Below are 19,180 nucleotides of genomic sequence, written 5' to 3' on the forward strand. Positions count from 1 at the left end.
GCTTTGTTGTTGACTTTAAATTTGATTATGTTCACTCATTTATATGATTGTTATTATTGTTTCTCATGATTTTGTCAAACACAAAACTTTATAGAGCTTGTTCTTCTAGTCCATAAGTTAGAATGTATATATGTCCAATTTTGATTTTGACTCCTGTAAGTTTTACCTTTCACAAAATATTTTTGTTTAATAGTGGCATTGTAAACTTGATATTGGCTTTCATACCTCCTTTTTCTAACCATTCCATTCGACATCTCCTATCTTCTCTTGTTCCTTGTTAACTAAGCAATTTCTTCGATAAACACTTACAAGTTTATCACTTCCTTGGCCACTATGGGTTCCTCTACTTTCTTGATCACTGCTATGGGTTCCTTCACTTCCTTGGCTACTATGGGATCCTTCACTTCCTTGGCTACCATAGCTTCCTTTACTTCCTCGGCTACCTCGACATTGTCAATTATCTTGGGTGGTAACTTATACTCGAGTTGTATCTTGACTTCAGGGTTGTCGAATGCTGAAAATGGATAAGTCCGGTAAAGACCGGCCAATCCCTTGAAATCAATCCTTCCATCGACAGGATTGTCGATAAACATTTCATTCAAACTAACCCAGATTAACATCTCCTTTATCTTGACACCAGTCAATTTCCTGATCTTATACTTATCAACATAGGCAGTGATCTCTGTACCATATATGGCATGTCTTCCAATCTTCTCAAACTTGTGTTCTATTTTATTCTTTTGCTTTAGCCATACAAAGCCAGTATCTTCCATGTAACCATATTCTAGTATGTCTCTCAATGGAAGGAGGCCAGTGGGTAGTCCCACTTCCTTGAGCAAGAACTTGCTTCTCTCTTTTCCTTCCTCATCTCCAAAGCAAAGGTCAGCCTTGGCTCTCATTTCTTCTGTGATCACAACCATTTTCTCTCTCTTTTCTCTGCTGAGTGTGTTTAGAATGAAAAGGAGATGTTGTTTGTGGGGGCACCAAGGGGGTGTTAATATAGTGGAGAAGTTGCAAGTTTGGACTACTTTCTCAAAAGAACTACCAGTCTACCACATCAAACTTTCTTTGTTAATTGTTGGTGATGAAGCAAACAAGTAAAATTAAAAGAGAAGACTATGTTTGGCCATAGAATTAGAGGAAGCTATGGATATGCATGTTTTAGACTTTAGTTAGTGAACTCCAAAGTTAATAAACACTTACAAGTTGAATGTCTTAGTATTAGAAGTTGTGCATTTGCTTGTTAGTATTAGAAGTTGTGAATTTGCTTGTTAATAAACAATTTGAATTAGTTGAATGTCTTACTTTTAACTCCTATTTATTTTGTAGTAATGCCTCGAACAAAGAATGTGAATGTGAAGAATGTAGCAAAAAGTGTTTTCACGGGTGCTAAGAAGTTGTTAGGTGGGGGGAGTAGTAGTTCGTCATGAGGAGCCCGAGAAAAAAGAGAGAAAGGGCAACAACCACCTCGCATCAGTCCATAGAGGGGATTGGAAAGCGGATGATCCCAGTAATGTAGTAAGTGGTGTAGAGTTAGGAAATCAAAAGAGAAGAAAGCAGACAGTTCTGAGTGATGTAGATGTAGATGTAGAGGTAGATTTAGATTTAGATTTAGATGAAGATGAAGATGTAGATGTAGATGTAGATGATGTAAATATGGATCGTGGGAAGAGTGTAGCTGTAGGTGATGGTGAAGAAGATGACGAAGAGGGTGTTGATGATGCAGAAGAGGAGGACGCGGAGGATGAGGAGGACGCGGAGGATGAGGAGGAGGAGGATGAGGAGGACGAGGAAGTCCCTGAAGTCCCTGTACCTATACCTCCAGTGAATATTGTGAGAAAGTCCAACAATGACTTGGAGTTCCAGAGAGGTGTTTATGGAGGTGGCCCTCGTGTGTCACATCTGTTATATGACTATGCGATGCACGTGGCTCGCGATATTTGGGAGGGGCAGGTAATATTATTATATATTGTCTATTAGTATTTAAATTTTGTATTACGAAACCTTGTGCATACATTAATACTAAGTTTTTGTTGTTTTAGGCGGAGCGAGGGGTGTTGAAGTGTCATGGGCACCTGAACAAGTTGGTACAATGGGATATCGCCGGAGAGTGTTCGACCGTTTCTAATTTTCATGTGGAGCTTCAAAGGACCGGCTTATGTGCTCGTCTTAGGTGTATATAGGCATCGATCCCGTGTTGGTCTCGTGTTTGTGGAGAGGTGGCATCTAGAGACCAACACGTTTCATATGCCGTGGGGTGAGATGACAATCACGTTGGACGATGTTTCCCAACTTTTAGGAGTTCCGATCGAGGAGGCAAAGCGCTGGATCGGGGACACCGATTTGACCACGAACAGCACAAAAAAGACTCCTCCACCAAGGTCTTGGCATACCCATGGACAAGATAGATGCGGAGATGAAATCCAATAAGTTCACTTCCAAAGTTAGGATGTATTTCTTGATGAAGCAGTTTGCTAAGAAGGTGACGGATGAAGATTTACGGGATGAAAATGGGGTTGTTGTGAAGAAGGCGTCAACCCAAAAAGAGTTGCGGTTTGCTGTGAGAGCTTATTTGTTGTTTTTCTTTGGATGTACCGCCTTCACCGACACGTCTGGAATTGCAGTTCCCGTTTGTTATCTGAGACTTCTTATGAAATTTGCCGAGATCAGAGACTACGCGTGGGGTGCAGCCTTACTGGCTTACTTGTACAGGGGTCTTGGGACTGCCACAAGTGCCAAGGTGAAGGGTGTTTCAGGCTATTTCACTCTCCTACATGTATTAGTTTTTTTGTTTTTTTTTTCTTTTCAATGTCAATTTTATCTATCTATTACAATATTAACTGGGTGTCTATATTAATCTAGGCATGGATTTATGAGTACTTCCCGGTGTTCAGGCCATTCCCAAACGATGACTATCAGTTGAGCATGTCGCGTACTCATAAGTACTCGAGCCTTTCGATCTTTTATGCTAGCACAATAGCTGCATCAAGCATACCCGCGATGATTTGATAATATGACTTGTACCGATGTAAGCATTTTTGTATATAAATAGTTTTATTTATTAATTGATATTATTAGTATGTGGTTAATGGTTAATTTCCTCGATCATATGCTATTTGATAGGTTGAATGGTATCCCTATGCTGAAGTTCGAGCTATACGGCCGGTGGATGAAATAGCATTTTTCGAGGGATTTATATGCTTTCTTGATAATATCGAGCAGTACAATGTTTCGAGGATTGTGCGTCAGTTGGGTCATATGCAGTTTGTACCTTCAGATCCCCCAAGACCAAAGACCTCGACGCGAACTACTTCCGGACGCGGGTACGATGTGAAATTTAATGTTGTGTCTTCCTATTGGAGTAAATGGCAGAATCACTTGATACAACTTGAACATTGAGGACCCATTCCGTCTTATCCATGGGAGTGTGTTAGTAGATACATGAGTTGGTACGAAAACAATAGTCATATTCGAATGATAAACCCTGATCATCTTAATCTCTACTCCCTACAGAGTCTTCCATATCATAATCTGGTGAGTTAATACTTTACAACGTTAGTTTTTTTTGTTTTGTTTTGTTTTGGTATTTTATAAATGTAAATGTATATACTAATGTAGTTTTTCGTTTTAATTTTGACAGCACCTCGTCGTTGATGAAATTTCTCGTTTGCTCAATCAAGGCCTGCAATTGGGTGGGACTGCGATTCCGGCGATGCACGGAACGAGTTCATGGAGGCATACAATTTGACCCGGTGCAAGTTCATTGGCGGACGATATCGTTAAGGAGCATTGGATTTAGCAATGTTGAATTTGGTTAGTTTAGGGTTTACTGTGTTGAGCATTGGCAGTCTTGTTGGAAGTCTTGTTGGAAATGTGTTATAGAGCGTTGGCAGTCTTGTGTTGGAAGATAACTTACTCCAGAGGAAGAGGAGTAAGGTTCTAATTTTTGAGTCTGGGGTTGGTTAAGAGATTGAATGTCTTTCTTGACACCATTTTCTGAAGTTTTAATTATGTTATTGTTATGTTTACTTATGCTTTTGTAACAAAGATGCTTATAGAGAAAAATCAAGTGATAACATTTTATTGTTGTTGAAACTCAGAGATTTTTGTGGGATATGTGGAATACTTGTTGAATCTAAGTTTTGTAACTTAGAACTGCAGTACTATTTCTAATAAGATTTTGTTCATTAAATGCTTCTTTTACTCACATTCTAAGGATTTTACTGACTTCTGTGCATCTTCCTGACGTTGTATGTGAGAAGTTCAAATCAATTATGTTATTCTATGCTTTCATTGTTTGATTATACGACAATCACTATGGAGTTACATTGCCAACCAAATAGAAGTTATTTTTTTCATATTCGACTTCGCAGGTTTTGTTAGTCCGTTTACAGAGATTACCAGATATGACATTTCTTGTGTTGAGTCCTCCGTCTTTGTTATTGTCAAATTTTTGGAATATCTTCTTCACTTTCTCCACTCTCATTTCTCTTATGCCATGTATAAAACATTGATCAATTGCCAAAACACGAAACATCTATTTTTTTGCCAAAACACGAAACAACACGCAACATCTGTTTTTTTGCCAAAAAATGACTTTGCTGTTTTTTTGAAACAGCAAAGTCATTTTTTTTTCCAAGTTTTAGTCTCAAACGACATGGCCACACCGTTCAAATGCCAAAAAAACAGAGAAATCTTTTTGCTAAGTTCAAATATCAAACGACATGGCCACACCGTTTGGGGCCTAGTCCAAACGGTGTGGCCATGTCGTTTCAGACTAATTACAAACGACATGGCCACACCGTTTGGGACCTAGTTCAAACGGTTTGGCCACACCGTTCAAGAGGCAAAAAAACAGCAAAGTCATTTTTTTTCCAAGTTTTAGTCTCAAACGACATGGCCACACCGTTCAAGTGCCAAAAAAACAGAGAATTTTTTTTGCCAAAAGTCATTTTTTCCAAAAGTCATTTTTTCCAAAATCAAACAAACATACATACATCCATACAATTAATTCGAGAAAAAAATACCATCAAATTTAAGAAAATTGTATCAAAAACCAAATTACAATTCCAATCACATGAACATTAATTACATAGACTTATTCCTAGTCAACATCTATTATTGGTATTTCGGACCCATCATTAGTGTGCTCGTCTTCCAATACTAAATTGGGAATGTTCAATGCTGTAAATTGCGCTTGTCTTGCTTGTAATGCAGTATCCCAACTATCTGCAATTAAGTGTCGAGCTCTACGCCATCTTCGCATCGGTTTTGGAACCGGACAATCATCAACAAGTTCAACATGGACAAAATGACATCCCTGTACGTAAGTGGTACCCAACACTTTCTTTACTCTCTCAGGATTTGCTTGGGTTCTCAGTGGGAAAATAAGATGGCAGTACATACTTCCTAAATGTACGAGGATGACATTAAATCTCGAAGCAAATAGATATCCAACAAAGGGCATGCTCATCCACTTACGAGGGGGTGCCCAACCGCATTCATGGGAAATTGTAGGTTTCACGTATCTAATCTCACTGTGAGTGTACAATGTACAATATAGGGGGAGGTTGTCATTAAATTCTTGTAACAACTCATTTCTCATCCACGACCACTCTTCCTGACTTCTTCCTAATGCAATGCACATTGCTCTATACCTGCAATTGCCATCACCCACAGGGTCATCCACTTTAACAATATATTTGTGCGTTCTTTTTGGAATGTCCAAACCGTAATGTCTCGGCTCCCTCAGGATGCCAATGTCTAACTTTTGAGGTGATTTTTGAGAAGAGTTATTCCGTGGTGTGGTTGTTTTAGGTGGTAAAGGTGATTTTTGAGAAGAGTTATTCCGTGGTGTGGTTGTTTTAGGTGGTAAATGTGACTTTTGAGAAGAGTTATTTCGTGGTGTGGTTTTTTTTGGTGGCAAAGGTGGTTTCGGAGAAGACTTCTCTGCAGGTGGGTTTAGAGTAGCTTGGAATTTATGAGAAGGCTTGGAATTTGGTGTACATTCCGATTGTTGCGACGAGACCCACTCTTCATGCTCACGTTGGGAATGTTCAAAACCAGATGAATCTAGCTTTGAAGAGTTCTCATCCTCAGTTGGAAGCTTTTTCTTGCAGCTACCCTTAGGCCGACCTTTGGTTTTCGCCTCCTCATGAGGTGGTTTTAGCCATGTAGTTTCTGGCACAGCAATCTCCATAAGTTTTCTAACCATAACCCTCTGCTCTTCTTCAGAAGCCATTTCATACCTTTTCATAAACATATCCATCGAAGGTCTACAATCGGGACCAACACCCACCGACATACTTGGAAAAATGCATGAGTTTTCCAAAAGGGATCGATAGCACTCAAAGATATGGAACGTTCTTGCTTTTGAAGTTCAATGATTTCGGAGCACATGACAATCCATGATCAAAAGCCAAATAACACCCACAAATGAACTCGAGTCTTTAGCGGCCGGCTTACACGGGTGTCTAGTTCTTCATAAAGCAAGTCCAAACATTTTCTTGAGACCGGGTTTTACGAAGTTCACGAAATAAAGGAATCCGGTGGTGGTGTCTTTGGGTTACAATCGGACTCTTCTCGAGCGCATACCTCTAATCTCGCATACCGGATCTCTAAAATCGGGTGGATCAAGTAAAACATACTTAGAAAATCATGTCCGTTTGTGTTTCCTAGAACACGTTTCACCTGAGCATGAGACCCTTCGACTCTATTGGTCGTTGTACTCCCAAAGTGAATGTGTTGATTTGTCTAACAACATACGAATCGATCCTTGTAAGGCAACCAAGTCTCTCACATATAACTAACAAAATTAGAGTACTTAACCCTATAGTGTTTTTCCAAAGCAGCAATTCTACGGTTGAAGATATCCTCAGTCCTCGATTTCACTACGTTGTTCCACGAACCGGCCTTTATCTACTAGTTACGTGGTGGGAAAAAATCATTGCATTTCTAAGGGACGACATAGAGATATGCCATCTACGAGATGCTTGTGGCGTCGGAAAACACAATATCAGCAGCACTCATCAAGGCCAAGTCCCTGTCAGACACGATCACAGATGGCCTTTCTTCACCCAGCAAACCGTTAAACTGACGCAAAGCACACTCATAGTCTATCGCTGTTTCGGATTAGAGCAACACTTGACAGACAGTGAAACACTTCCAGGTTGAAGTCACCCCCACAAACTGTACAAAAGGCCACCGATACTTATTGGTTTTGTAGGTCGTGTCTATGATGAAAACTTTTGGAAAAGTCCGAGCCATTTTAACACCGTCCGGATGGGCCCATAACAATCCCGTTATCTCATCCATATTCATATCCTCTCTCACCTCCTCGAAATAATGGTTTTCTGCTAACAACTCACGCAATCTCTGCTTTTGCGAGCGACCGTTCATATCCAATGTCCTCACCTTGTGCCTGGCATTGTAGACTTGATATATGCTAGATAGGTTATCAGGAAACCTATGTCTGATGGACTTCAAAACTTCTTTAGGCTTAACTCCATTTTGAGTCATCATCTCGACAAGAACTTCGAATTGTGGAACGGTCGGTCGAGTAGCAAATGCATGTCCTTCAAGGGTGTTAAGCTAATGGATGGTTGTGAACACCATTAAGAATGACAATTTTCCAACTATCGACAAATGCCGCGTTGGAAAATACATCTTAACTTAAATGGACATCCACGCTTCATGGTTCCCGTATTTCTCTTATTAACTTTCTCTGCTTTTTTGTGAAACGATACACCCGAACTCGCAATCTAAATCTAGCCTTGGTACTCGGTTCCCGTTAGCATTCTGCGACTTCCCAATTACCACAACCACATTACATTGTTTTTCCCGAGCAGTTGCCCAACCAATTACGTCACTACGTGTATGAAATACCTAAAGATATGAAAGAAAACAACAATCAATAAACTAATATAATTTCATTTAGAAAATAAAAACAAGTGAAAACAATGCCTACTATGTATTCTTCCGTAGTAAATATTTTTGTTGTATCCATTGAAAGCGGTTGAACATCATCCACGTCATTCGAGTTTCCAGAGTTCTCGGAACGCACCGAAGGATCCTAAATAAAGAACAGTTGTTAATTGATATTTGGCTTAAGTACCAAATGTCCCAAACGGTGTGGCCATGTCGTTTTAGACTAACTTCAAATGGTGTGGCCACACCGTTTAAGTCGCAAAAAAACTGACAAATCGTTTTTTCCAAATTCAAATCCCAAACGACATGACCACATCGTTTTGGACACAGTCCAGACGGTGTGACGAGACCGTTTGGTGTGAAATACAAACGACCTAGCCGCGTCGTTTAATTACTACATGCATAATTATTACATGCATAATTATTACATGTATAATCACTGTACACATCAATAATTCCTACATGCATAATTATTACATGTATAATCACTGTACACATCAATAATTCCTACATGCAAAATTATTACATGCATAATTACTACATGCATAATTATTACATGTATAATCACTGTACACATCAATAATTCCTACATGCATAATTATTACATGCATAATTACTACATTTATAATTACGTTTAATTTAGATTTACCTTATTCTTATTAAATGCATCATCATCCATTCCTCTATTTTCTTCACTTTGAACTTGTTCTACATTTTCTTCTTGAATGGGGTCACTTGGAACTTGTTCTATATTTTCTTCTTGAATGGGGTCATGATGCATTACATTTTCTTCGTCATCTTCATGTTCTAAAATGGGGTTGGGCTCTTCCATTAGTGTTTAGTGTTAGGGTTTAAGGGTTTAAGGGTTTATGGTTTTTTATGGTGGAAGAGAAGAGAATAGAAGAGAGCGCTGAAAATGTTACAACAAGTCAAATTCACTTTGGTTTGAGGTCTGCCCAACACAAAACAACTTTTGGGACGAATGACACATTTGTAATAAGTGTTTTAGTTTTTGGGGTCTGCCCAACACAATATGGGGTCGGGCAGTAACAAGTACCTTTCTATATAGTAAAGATTTAGTACTTTTATTTGCTTTTTATTGCTATTAACAAAAGAGGTCAGAATCGTAAAATGCAGTCCAAAATAAGAGACACATGCCAACTAAAGTTTTCTTTGTTCTTTCCTATGACCGGAAGAATAGTGTGTATGTGTAGCTACACCCAATTTTCTGATTAATCTTATAACAAATTTTTGTTTGTGGTGTCAAGCTTTTATACTTCACTTGACAAACTGGACAATTCTACAAATCAATTGCATGTTTACAAATAAAAATACTTTTAGAGTACAAAGCAACTAGAAAATCCCAGAAAAGAACTGTACCGAATTAAGAGAGCTAAAACTGAGTAAGGTCAACTTGCTGGTCATAGCACCAAAACTTCTGGTAGGACAAAAAATGCTTTCAGTAAAACTTTTTCACAACAAGCACTTCAACACCCCTTAACATTCTCTTCATCCATAAAATGTTGCACCCAATCCCTATCCGACCATCCGAACCAAAAGGAAATTATCAGCGGTTTAGTTACAGGAAAAGCTTTACATGCATTTTGTCTCAGCCCCAATCCCATTTCTATAGGTTGATTAAATTTGGATACTTGTTTGATGAAGTAAGTCGTGGTGGAGTACTACTATGCTCTGGCTTATGTTCGAGCTGAATTGTATCCAAATAAGCAAATATAAAATAAATATATTCTTACTTAAAAGGGTATACTAGTAATTTTACCACCATATAATTCCAGCAAGGCAGCACTGTTCTCGAGTATATAAACCAAAACAAACAACAAACTTGGTGACAAAGTTATCATTACTCGATCAAAGTCTTGGCGGGGCTTCTTAGTTCTTACAACCCGAAACGATACCAAAGCTAGGCGCGCATCATCAAACCGAAACACTTCGACACCATTCCACTGTAATTATATTTCTCTTCTCTGCATGCATTTCATTTAATCGTTCTTGCTGGTTTCTTTTTGATGCATGGTTTATTGTATTCTAGCTCAGTTTCTTGCAATTATATTCTTTTTTTCGATATGCTTCTTGAATTTCCAACAATTAATGTTAGTATAGCTCTGTTTCTTGAAAAGTTTCATGTTAGAGTTGAGTTTTTTCTTGCAATTTGATTCATTTTCTTGAAAAGTTTCTTAAAGAGCTTAAGATATTTTGATCAGAATTGTGTTCTACATACATTTCCAACAATGGGTTTTTTGTTAAATTGTTCACTCTTTTATGCTGAAGCCTGAATCCAAAAAGCTTTAATATCTTTTATGTTCACTCTTGGTGATTTTCTGCTTAGAATCCAATTTTCTTGATGAATCTGATTTTTTCTTGATGAGTAGTATTTGTAAGAGAATGGTTGTTGTTTGGTTTATAGGAAATAGGTTTTTTAATACTGTGATCCGAATGCCATGAATCTTCTGTTGTTGTATTAGGATTTTTAAGAATATTGGTAGTTCTTGATGATTAAAGTTGGTACGCTTGCATTTCTTCTTCTGAGAGTCTTGAACATTTTTTTGTTTGTTCTAGGAAAGTTTCCCTGATTGTAATAGTATCAAGAAAATTTTTATGGCTCTGGTTGTCCCCCTTTTTATTTGTTTTGTTTGGTTGAAAATCTGATTGTTCTGCGCATTTCGTTGGATATTGTTCTAGGTACTAATTTGCATTATAAGAACATTTCAGCTGAGTAGTTCACATATTCGGCCTTTTCGCTAGTCATCTATGTGACAGATGTGCATCCATACGTGTTGGGGCTTAGTAAAGTTTTTAATAAGAAAAATATTCTAGGAATTTATCCTATCTCTTTATGAAAACACCCAATCTACATATTAATATGAAAGAATTAAGATTGTTTTTTAACTTTTCATTTTCTTTCAAATGCCACTGACAGCAGAATTCACCCTACAATTTGGAGTTGAATATCCAACTGTCTGGAAAGAGGTGCAGAGAGGCTCTTGAACTTCTGTGTCCTTAAGGATGGGTAGACCAGAAGAATCCGGAACTGGAGATGCAACTAATAACAACACGTCATCTGCTCATGGGGCTGGTGGACCTATACATACTAGAGATGCAAGAGGGGGTCATAATGTAGCATCTGCCAGGTCAAGTCCTTATGGAACGCCCAATGCTCCACAACAGAGAGAGGCTAATGAAGTGGGACGGCGCTTAGAATCCGGGTCTAGCAGTCATCCTTACAGTTCTGCAAGTGGTACTTTCCCCATCTTACAAAGTTGTAGTTCCAACGTAATTTCAAATGTCACTGCGGGTCAAGAAGCTCCACCACTGAACACTACTACTGTTGCAACTGCACCAGTTCCTTCAGGTATTTCTTGGCAGTAGTGTACTTTCCTTCACCTGCATTCTCATCTTCGTTTTTTTCAAGTGGAAATTGTCTGTTATTACTATATCGGAACTGATGCAGCAGCAGCTCTTTTCTCAGTTATGTACACAGCTTTTTGGCTCATATGTGTTGCTAAACTTGCAGGTCCTTTGGTCATGACTGAGGAGTATGTCAACTTAGGCAATGACGCTGAACATTTATGCATTACAGGTATATGTCATGGCTAGTGACACTATCCTCTCCCTCACGCAATCCTTGTAAAAGGCACTGCTTGAATGTGTCATAGCAGCTGAAGCAGTAGCTCTTCTTTTGCTTTCTATCTAGGTTACATTGACACGGGCACGCGTGTCGGTGTCCGACACGGATACGGGGTGTCGGATACGGGGAGTAGTTGAAGATCGACACGGGGACACAGATAGGAATAATTAATTAATTTTTTAATAATTATAAATTTATTAAATTAGATGGTAAATCAGAAATTCGAGGTAAATTAAATACAATATGTGTCCGTGTGTGTCCGACACGGATACGGACACGGACACGTGGATACGTATTTGACACAGATTTTTTTCAAAATATAGCGTGTCCATATAACCTAGCTTTCTATATATGTGCCATTAATATTTTTCCTATGGTTATGAAATTGACTCCCTCCTTTTACTGCAGATCTAGGGGCTGATGGAACTCCACATACTATAGATGCAAGAGGGGTTCGTGGAGTAGAACCTACCAGTTCACATCATTATGAAACACACAATGCTCTACAACAAAGAGAGGTTAATGAAGTAGGGCGACACTTAGAACCCGGGTCCAGCAGTCATCCTCACGGTTCTGAAGGTGGTAATTCCCACGTCACAGAAGTTACAAGTGACCCCAACGTAATTCCAAATGTCACTACGGGTGAAGGAATTCCACCACTAAACGCTACTACTGTTACAATGCATTGTGCAGGTATTCTGTGGCAGTAAAATAGTTTTTCCAAAGGAAAATGTCAGTTATTGTATTATTACTATATCAGAACAGATGCAGCAGCAGTTCTCCACTCAGTATTGTACACAATGCTTTTTGGGCTTATATATGTTGCAATTCTTGTAGGTCGTTTTACCGTTATTGATGAACAACCTTCATTCAACTTTGGAAATGCCGCTGCACATGGCCCTACAGGTATATTTCATGGCTAGTGACACTATCCTTTTCCCCATGTCCTTTCTTATAAAAGGTATTACTCAGAATGAATGTGTCAGAGCAGCAGCTCTTCGTTCGTTCTATACATACACCATCAACATTTTGCCTATGTTAACCAAATTGAGGCCCTCCTGTCACTGCAGAGCTAAGGATGTTTTCTTCAATCAACTCCACCAATCCAATGACACAAGGTATTGAAGGAATTCTATGACTAGAGCCACTGGTGTATTTCTGGATTCTAGTTTTAAGCTGTTGAAGTGGAAATATAACAAAATATATAACAGTATTCGTTCATTCATTCATTTTTCTTAAATACAGTAGACTTGTTTGCGTATGTTCTGGACATTGTAGATCCTACTGGATTATATATACTAATGTTGCTAACATTGTAGTGCCTGTATCCGCCATTGGTCAAAGGATGCTCAATCCAGTGTACTTAAACCGTGCTTCTGCAGATCCTATTTCAGGTAATCCACAACAAGTACCAACGATTTTTCCTGCATTCTCATTCTAGTTTTTAATTGGCATATATGATGTATCTCTTTGAATATATATCACATAAGAAGCGATCTTGTGTAGCTCGATCCAAGAAATAATATAAATATATATGACTAATAAGATAAACATATAGTACTACATATGTAGCTCAATCATGTTCCTTGTTCACTGCAATATTTCTTTTTTTGCCTTCCTCAGATGATAATAGGGCATACACTTGGATTGTGGTGGGGAGATAAAGAGCTAACACCTCAATAAGATATAATTAATGCATAAAACTCATGTGCTAAACTCATAACGTATTATGTCGCCTCCTATGTGTGCTTAAAGTCAATTCATCCTTGCTTTGTTTCAAAAATGCTTTTGCACGCAAGGGACGTCAGACCTGATGTCTTTCTGGTGTTCACACGGATTAGACATAATTTGATGTCATTATTGCATTTTTTGTTAACTTCTTTTCGTATTAATTTACATGGGTAGTAGCCTGCAAATTAAGGCTGTTAGTTGCCATAGGCACAATGTTACGACATCTGTAGCAAACTTAATTACAAGTTTACGATCCTTCAGCAATACCTGCAGATTATTTGAACCGTGTTATGTTTATCTTCTCTGTGGATTTTACAAGCAAACTCCCCTTTTACATTGTTTATCTCTTAATAATTACTTATACTTGATATGGCATTTGCAGACCCGAGTGCAAGGTGCGTTGTCTGTAACAGTGTTCTGTTACAAGATTTCTCGCACGTGGGGTGTAATACAGGAGTTGGTGCTATTTGGTTTTGCTCTTCATGCAACCGGGGATGGGAAGACCGTGGCGACCATCAGTAATTGATTACGCAACCGATTGTGGAGGTTAAAAGAGTCGAATAGTAATTGATGTCCCGTATTCTTTTCCAATTTGAGGTTTACGACAGAGATTTGAATGCTGAGTTTGTGGAGGATGTAGTCAGGCAATTAGAATTCATGAGCATGTCTAAAATCTGTACTAGTAAAGGCAAGTCTATAGATGTATGATCATGCATATAAATAATTTTCTCTTCAAAATTGAATAGAAACAGCAGAGGAGAAATTGTGCCCAGAATTGATTGTTCCTAATTAATTTTCCCTTTAGCCGGAAGTCCATGTCTTCTAAGTTGTAACATATGGAGCTACAGATTTACTAAAGCTCCTATAGCAGTGGCTCTGAAACAGAATCTCAACGCATGCATTTTGCTTCATTCTAAATCAAATCAAATAATATCGGGGAAAAAAAAAAAAATCAAATCAAATGAGAAAAATGCTGAATAAAGTCGACATACATTCCTTCTTCAAGGTAACCAATAAAATCATTAACAATTGCAGTCTTTAATGTAAGTATTTGGAGAAATGCAGCTGTTCTTGTTTTATATCTCATATTATTATTCTTTTTATGCCTCGTCTATCCTTCACGGGCACAGGTTTAGGAACTTTTTTTGTTTGCTAAGTAGGATTATTGTATTATATATGAGAAGTGTACATCCCGTTTATGTTAAAATGAGGGTGGGTTTTTTGGTTTGTTATTTCCGAATTTTGTCATTTTCAGTTTTGTCCCATTTCAAAAATACTCTCAAAGACAATAATTGATTTTTTTTTTTTTTTTTTTTTTTCCGAAAAAGACAATAGTACTGTGGTATGCACAGGTGTCGGTGCATACCAAACATCACAAAAAAATGGTATGCACAAGTGTCAGTGCATACCAAGCATCACAAAGAAAATGGTATGTACAAGTGTTAGTGGATACCACCTCTTGGTATGCGAGGTATGCACAGACATTTGTGCATACCAAACATCACAAAGAAAATGGTATGCATAAGTGTAAGTGCATACCACCTCTTCATATGTGAAGTATGCATAGACGTCAGTGTATACCAAACATCACAAAGAAAATGGTATGCACAAGTGTCAGGGCATACCACCTCTGGGCATGCGAAGTATAAACAGATGTCAATGCATACCAACCCTTGGTAAGCGAGGTATGCACAGACGTCAATGCATACCAATCATCATAAAGAAAATGGTATGCACAAGTGTCAGTGCATACCACCTCTTGGTATGCGAGGTATCCACAGACGTCTGTGCATACCAAACATCATAGAGAAAATGGTATGCACAAGTGTTAGTGTATACCACCTCTTGGTATGCGAAGTATGCCCAGACGTTAGTGCATACCAAACATAGAAGCGTAAAATTGGAAAGTGTAAAAAATTAAAAAGTCAAGTCTGTCCTTATTAATAATTAAAACGTGAAGTATGATTTTTCTAGTAGTTATAAGCCAAAAAATGTCCTTATCAATGGTTTCAAAACCCAGCTGTCCTAGATTATTATTAAAATTAGAAATTGGGCGGCTTATTTCTTGTTGTTTCTATTGTAATCTCCTCCCACTTTAATAAATATGGCCTCATCTAAAAAAAATAAAAAAAATATGGCCTCTGTTAATTATGAAGACAAGCCTTTACACAAAACTAGTGTCAGTCAGCTAGATCCCCATCTTTACATTTGGTCATTCTCCTTGACATAAGAGCTACTCACTACATCATTATGGCTTAAAAACGACATTTGCCTCGGGAAAAAAACTCGGTGGCGGTGACCTTGGTGATCCACTCTCTTATTGTTATTTGAGTATTTGAAGGTTTATATGAAGACAAGCCTTACACAAAACTAGCTAGTTGGTATCGGAGCCAACTCCATCTCCTTCCCATCACCATCACCACCACCACCACCATCCCCTTCCCATCTCTTTCCACCACCACAACCTCCACCATCATCCCCCTAATGATATATATATATATATATATATATATATATATATATAGATGATCAGTTTTGGTTCTTCGGTTTCTGGGTTAGTAATTTTCTTTCATTCCACCTAATGTGTAGACGAGTTTTTCTATTTAAACTCGTTTCCCTTTTTTTAGGCTACTTTGGTGATCAAGTAGCCATTTTTTTTGTTTGTTGTTGCTGTTTCTCAGCCTTTTTTTAGTGCAACAATCTTTTTATTCGGTGTCTTGTTTTATCAAGACTTTCTACGGATTTGGGGCTCAGTCCTCCTTTTTTGCTGCTGCCATTGTTTGCACTTGGTGATTTATGATGACAACCAATATGACAATATCTAAGACATTTGCACTATCCAATTTTGATGGATTTTCTAGTTCATCTATTCATCGTATTACTAATTCATTGCTTAATAGCAATAACTTTCCAGCTTGGTCACGCTTAGTTAACTTGTTTCTTGGTGCTCGAGGGAAGGTAGGCTGGTTACAGGGGACGGTGCCAAAATCAGCTGCAGCAGAGACTGTCAAGTTAGAAGAATGGAACTAACACTGAACGATGTGAGATCTTAACATGGTTGTTTAATTCTATGGAGCCTGATGTTTATGAGTTGTTTATGTTCTATGATACTGTAGATGGCTTATGGGGTGGGTTAAATGAGATGTATGCACATTCTCGAAACCAAATCCGTAAGTATGAGATTTATGGGCATGTTACTCATGCTAGCCAAAAGACCAATTCGGTGAAAGTTTATCATGGTAATCTAAAGAAAGGATGGGACGAGTTAGCTCATTATAAGTCTCAATTTCTGGCCAGTATTAGTGGTATGACTCCAACTATTGCCAGTGAACTTAACAAAGCATCACAAGATGACCAGGTATACCAGTTTCTTTTGGGTCTTCGAGTCGAGTATAAGACCCTTCGATGTCAGATTTTGGGTACTTTTCCACTACCCTATCCGGGTGAGGCTTATGCTATGGTAGAAAGTGATGAACCTCTACTGATCACTGCCTTGTAAGGCTCTATGTTGCCAGCTTCTGGCTCTTATGTTTTCTTTTTACAATCTTTGAACTTATGGCATACTCGCTTAGGACATGTTAACTTCCAATATCTTTGTTTGTTATTTCCTGAATTAATAAAAGCTTGCAAGTCTCATAAGTTTCATTGTCACATTTATGCATTGTCTAAGCATACTCGTTTTAGTTATATTTCTAGAATGCATCATATCGTATTCCATGTGCATTTGATCTTTTTCATTCTGATGTTTGGGGACCGTCTCCGGTAACATCCCGGTCATGACATTGCTACTGTGTTGATAAGCACCCAAAAATGTAGTTTAAACCCCTTAATAATATTCTACTTAGGCCAATTATATTTATAATAAATAAGAGTTAGTATTGTTTATGTGTTTTGTGTATTTCAGGTCTTGAAGCGGTTTATGTGCTTAAAGACGCCATTTTGCATAGAAAATGAGTCAAGATGATTGCTATAATAGTTCTATGTTTAAAGCCCAAGAATCAAGAAGAAAAAACTTTTTCAAGCCCAGTCAAAGCTTCCGGAAGTCAAAGTTAATTCGCGTAGAAAAAGGGCAAAAAGTCATCAGAACTTAAAAAATGCGTATCTTTGGACTCAGACTTCAGAATTGGGCCTACTTTATGTCAAAACGACCAACTCGGAATAAGCTATCCAATGGATCCAACTTTACCCAAATCAAAGCTGTAAAAGTATACTAAAAGGGTACTGAAGTAATTTTCAGCAGAATTAGCCCTTTTAGACTTAACCTAATGGACTTTGGGATCACTTTAGAGGCCTAAAGTCTAGCCTCTAGGCCTAAGCACAAAAATATAACCCTAATTCTCTCCTATATAAATAGGATTAAGGCTAAACCTAACTTGGCTACTCCCTCATTAGTTTAGTTTTAGTTAGGTCTCTCTCTCCCTCCCCCTTTCTTTAGTTTAGTATAGTTTAGAATTAGGGTTTGTAGCCACCATTAAAACTTTCAATAAAAGCTTTAGTTATATTCAATTCTTCTTTACATTTTGTCTTTACTTTATTGTTTTAGTTTAATTAATCCGATGACACAAGGTTAAAACCTCCATTAGAGGGGGTTAATTAAGCCATGTGAGGATAATTGATTAATTAGAATAGTTGTTGTTTAGAATAGCGTTTAAAGTTTGATTCTCATGATTTCTTAGCGATAAAAATCATAAGAGTTGAACTAGAGTTTAGAGCCACCATCAAAGAGATTTGTGGGGGAGCTAAACTCTTATGCTAGTGAAGCCATGATTAGAGATGACTTGGTGTTCACTAGGGATCAACAAACAATTCGATAACTAACCTAATAGTAGTTTATTCTAGATTCATTTACAAGTACGCACAAACAAGAGTGGATCGAAAACGATTACTCTCCTCTTTATCACATATATGATATTGAGAGTATAATATATTGATTGATTAGAATGACTTTAGCATATCATGTAGAAACACTGTTTTTACATCTAATTAAATTCACTTATCAAATGGCGCCGCTTGCCATCTTGCTTCTTTACGTATTGCGTGTTTAAATTAAAACTACGCAAAACTGTTTTCACTATTCTCTACTGTTTTTACTATTTGTATTTTTCCAATTTATTTCTGCTATTGTTTGAGTGCATACCGAGTTGAGAAACCAACTCCTTGCACCCCCGTGACTTGACCCTAAAAAATTCAACCTTCACTATTTACTTGAGAGCGAGCCCGCGCCCTCATTTTGCCTGTTTACAGCGTGCTCCACGCTCTTTCTCCTAAGTGCGACCTACGCCCAATTTAGCCTATTTTCGAGCGCGCCTGCTCCCTAGTTTAAATAGAATAAATTAATTTCTTTACAATAACTACAATATTACGTCATGAGTACAATACAATACTCATATGCCCACCAACTACTCATATTTTATAATTAATTTTTCATACTAGACGGTGTCTAAAAAACTCAAAGAATTGGGGTTATTTAATTAAGGAACGTGCACGCATGAACAACCTCCCTCAATTCTTAAGAGGCCTGGTCGTTGGTTTGATAAAAATATAAAAAAAATTAATATTACTTAAATTAGTAAGCCCACCCACTACCAAAGCCGGTTCCATAGGCCTGACATCCAGGCCTAACACGAAGCCCATAGTAATAAGCATGAACCTTATTCTTAAACTCTAACACTAATCAGGTTAAACTTTTTACAGGACTTCACAATCCACCTCGTGAACCTGGACCAGTACTCGTATAATTGTTCAAGTAACAATAAGACGTGCTTTGGCGCTATTTATACTCGTAGCAAGGACGGTTCAAGTAACACCTCTTTACATCCTCGCATCTACTGTAAGAGGATTCTATTTCTAGTAATAATCAGGTTATTTTTGCATGCT

At 37.9% G+C, this 19,180-nt stretch overlaps 2 protein-coding genes and 1 long non-coding RNA gene across 3 annotated transcripts; 2 read left to right on the forward strand and 1 right to left on the reverse strand.

The window, feature by feature from the left end:
* Window positions 1-305: 305 nt before the first annotated feature.
* LOC147524194 (uncharacterized) lies at window positions 306-920 on the reverse strand. Its single transcript, XM_086573824.1, has one exon. It carries the CDS (start codon window positions 918-920, stop codon window positions 306-308), a length of 615 nt encoding a protein of 204 aa, XP_086429950.1.
* An 11,641-nt stretch (window positions 921-12,561) lies between these two features.
* LOC147524195 (uncharacterized) lies at window positions 12,562-14,076 on the forward strand. The gene is made up of 3 exons (XR_015196900.1): window positions 12,562-12,690; window positions 12,892-12,966; window positions 13,686-14,076. It is a non-coding gene; the product is annotated as an uncharacterized LOC147524195 (long non-coding RNA).
* Window positions 14,077-16,373: 2,297 nt separating this feature from the next.
* LOC147524196 (uncharacterized) lies at window positions 16,374-16,802 on the forward strand. Its single transcript, XM_086573828.1, has one exon. It carries the CDS (start codon window positions 16,374-16,376, stop codon window positions 16,800-16,802), a length of 429 nt encoding a protein of 142 aa, XP_086429954.1.
* The last annotated feature ends 2,378 nt before the right edge of the window (window positions 16,803-19,180 follow it).

Source organism: Coptis chinensis, chromosome 1 (assembly GCF_015680905.1).
Source record: "Coptis chinensis isolate HL-2020 chromosome 1, ASM1568090v1, whole genome shotgun sequence".
NCBI classification, from domain to species: Eukaryota; Viridiplantae; Streptophyta; class Magnoliopsida; order Ranunculales; family Ranunculaceae; genus Coptis; species Coptis chinensis.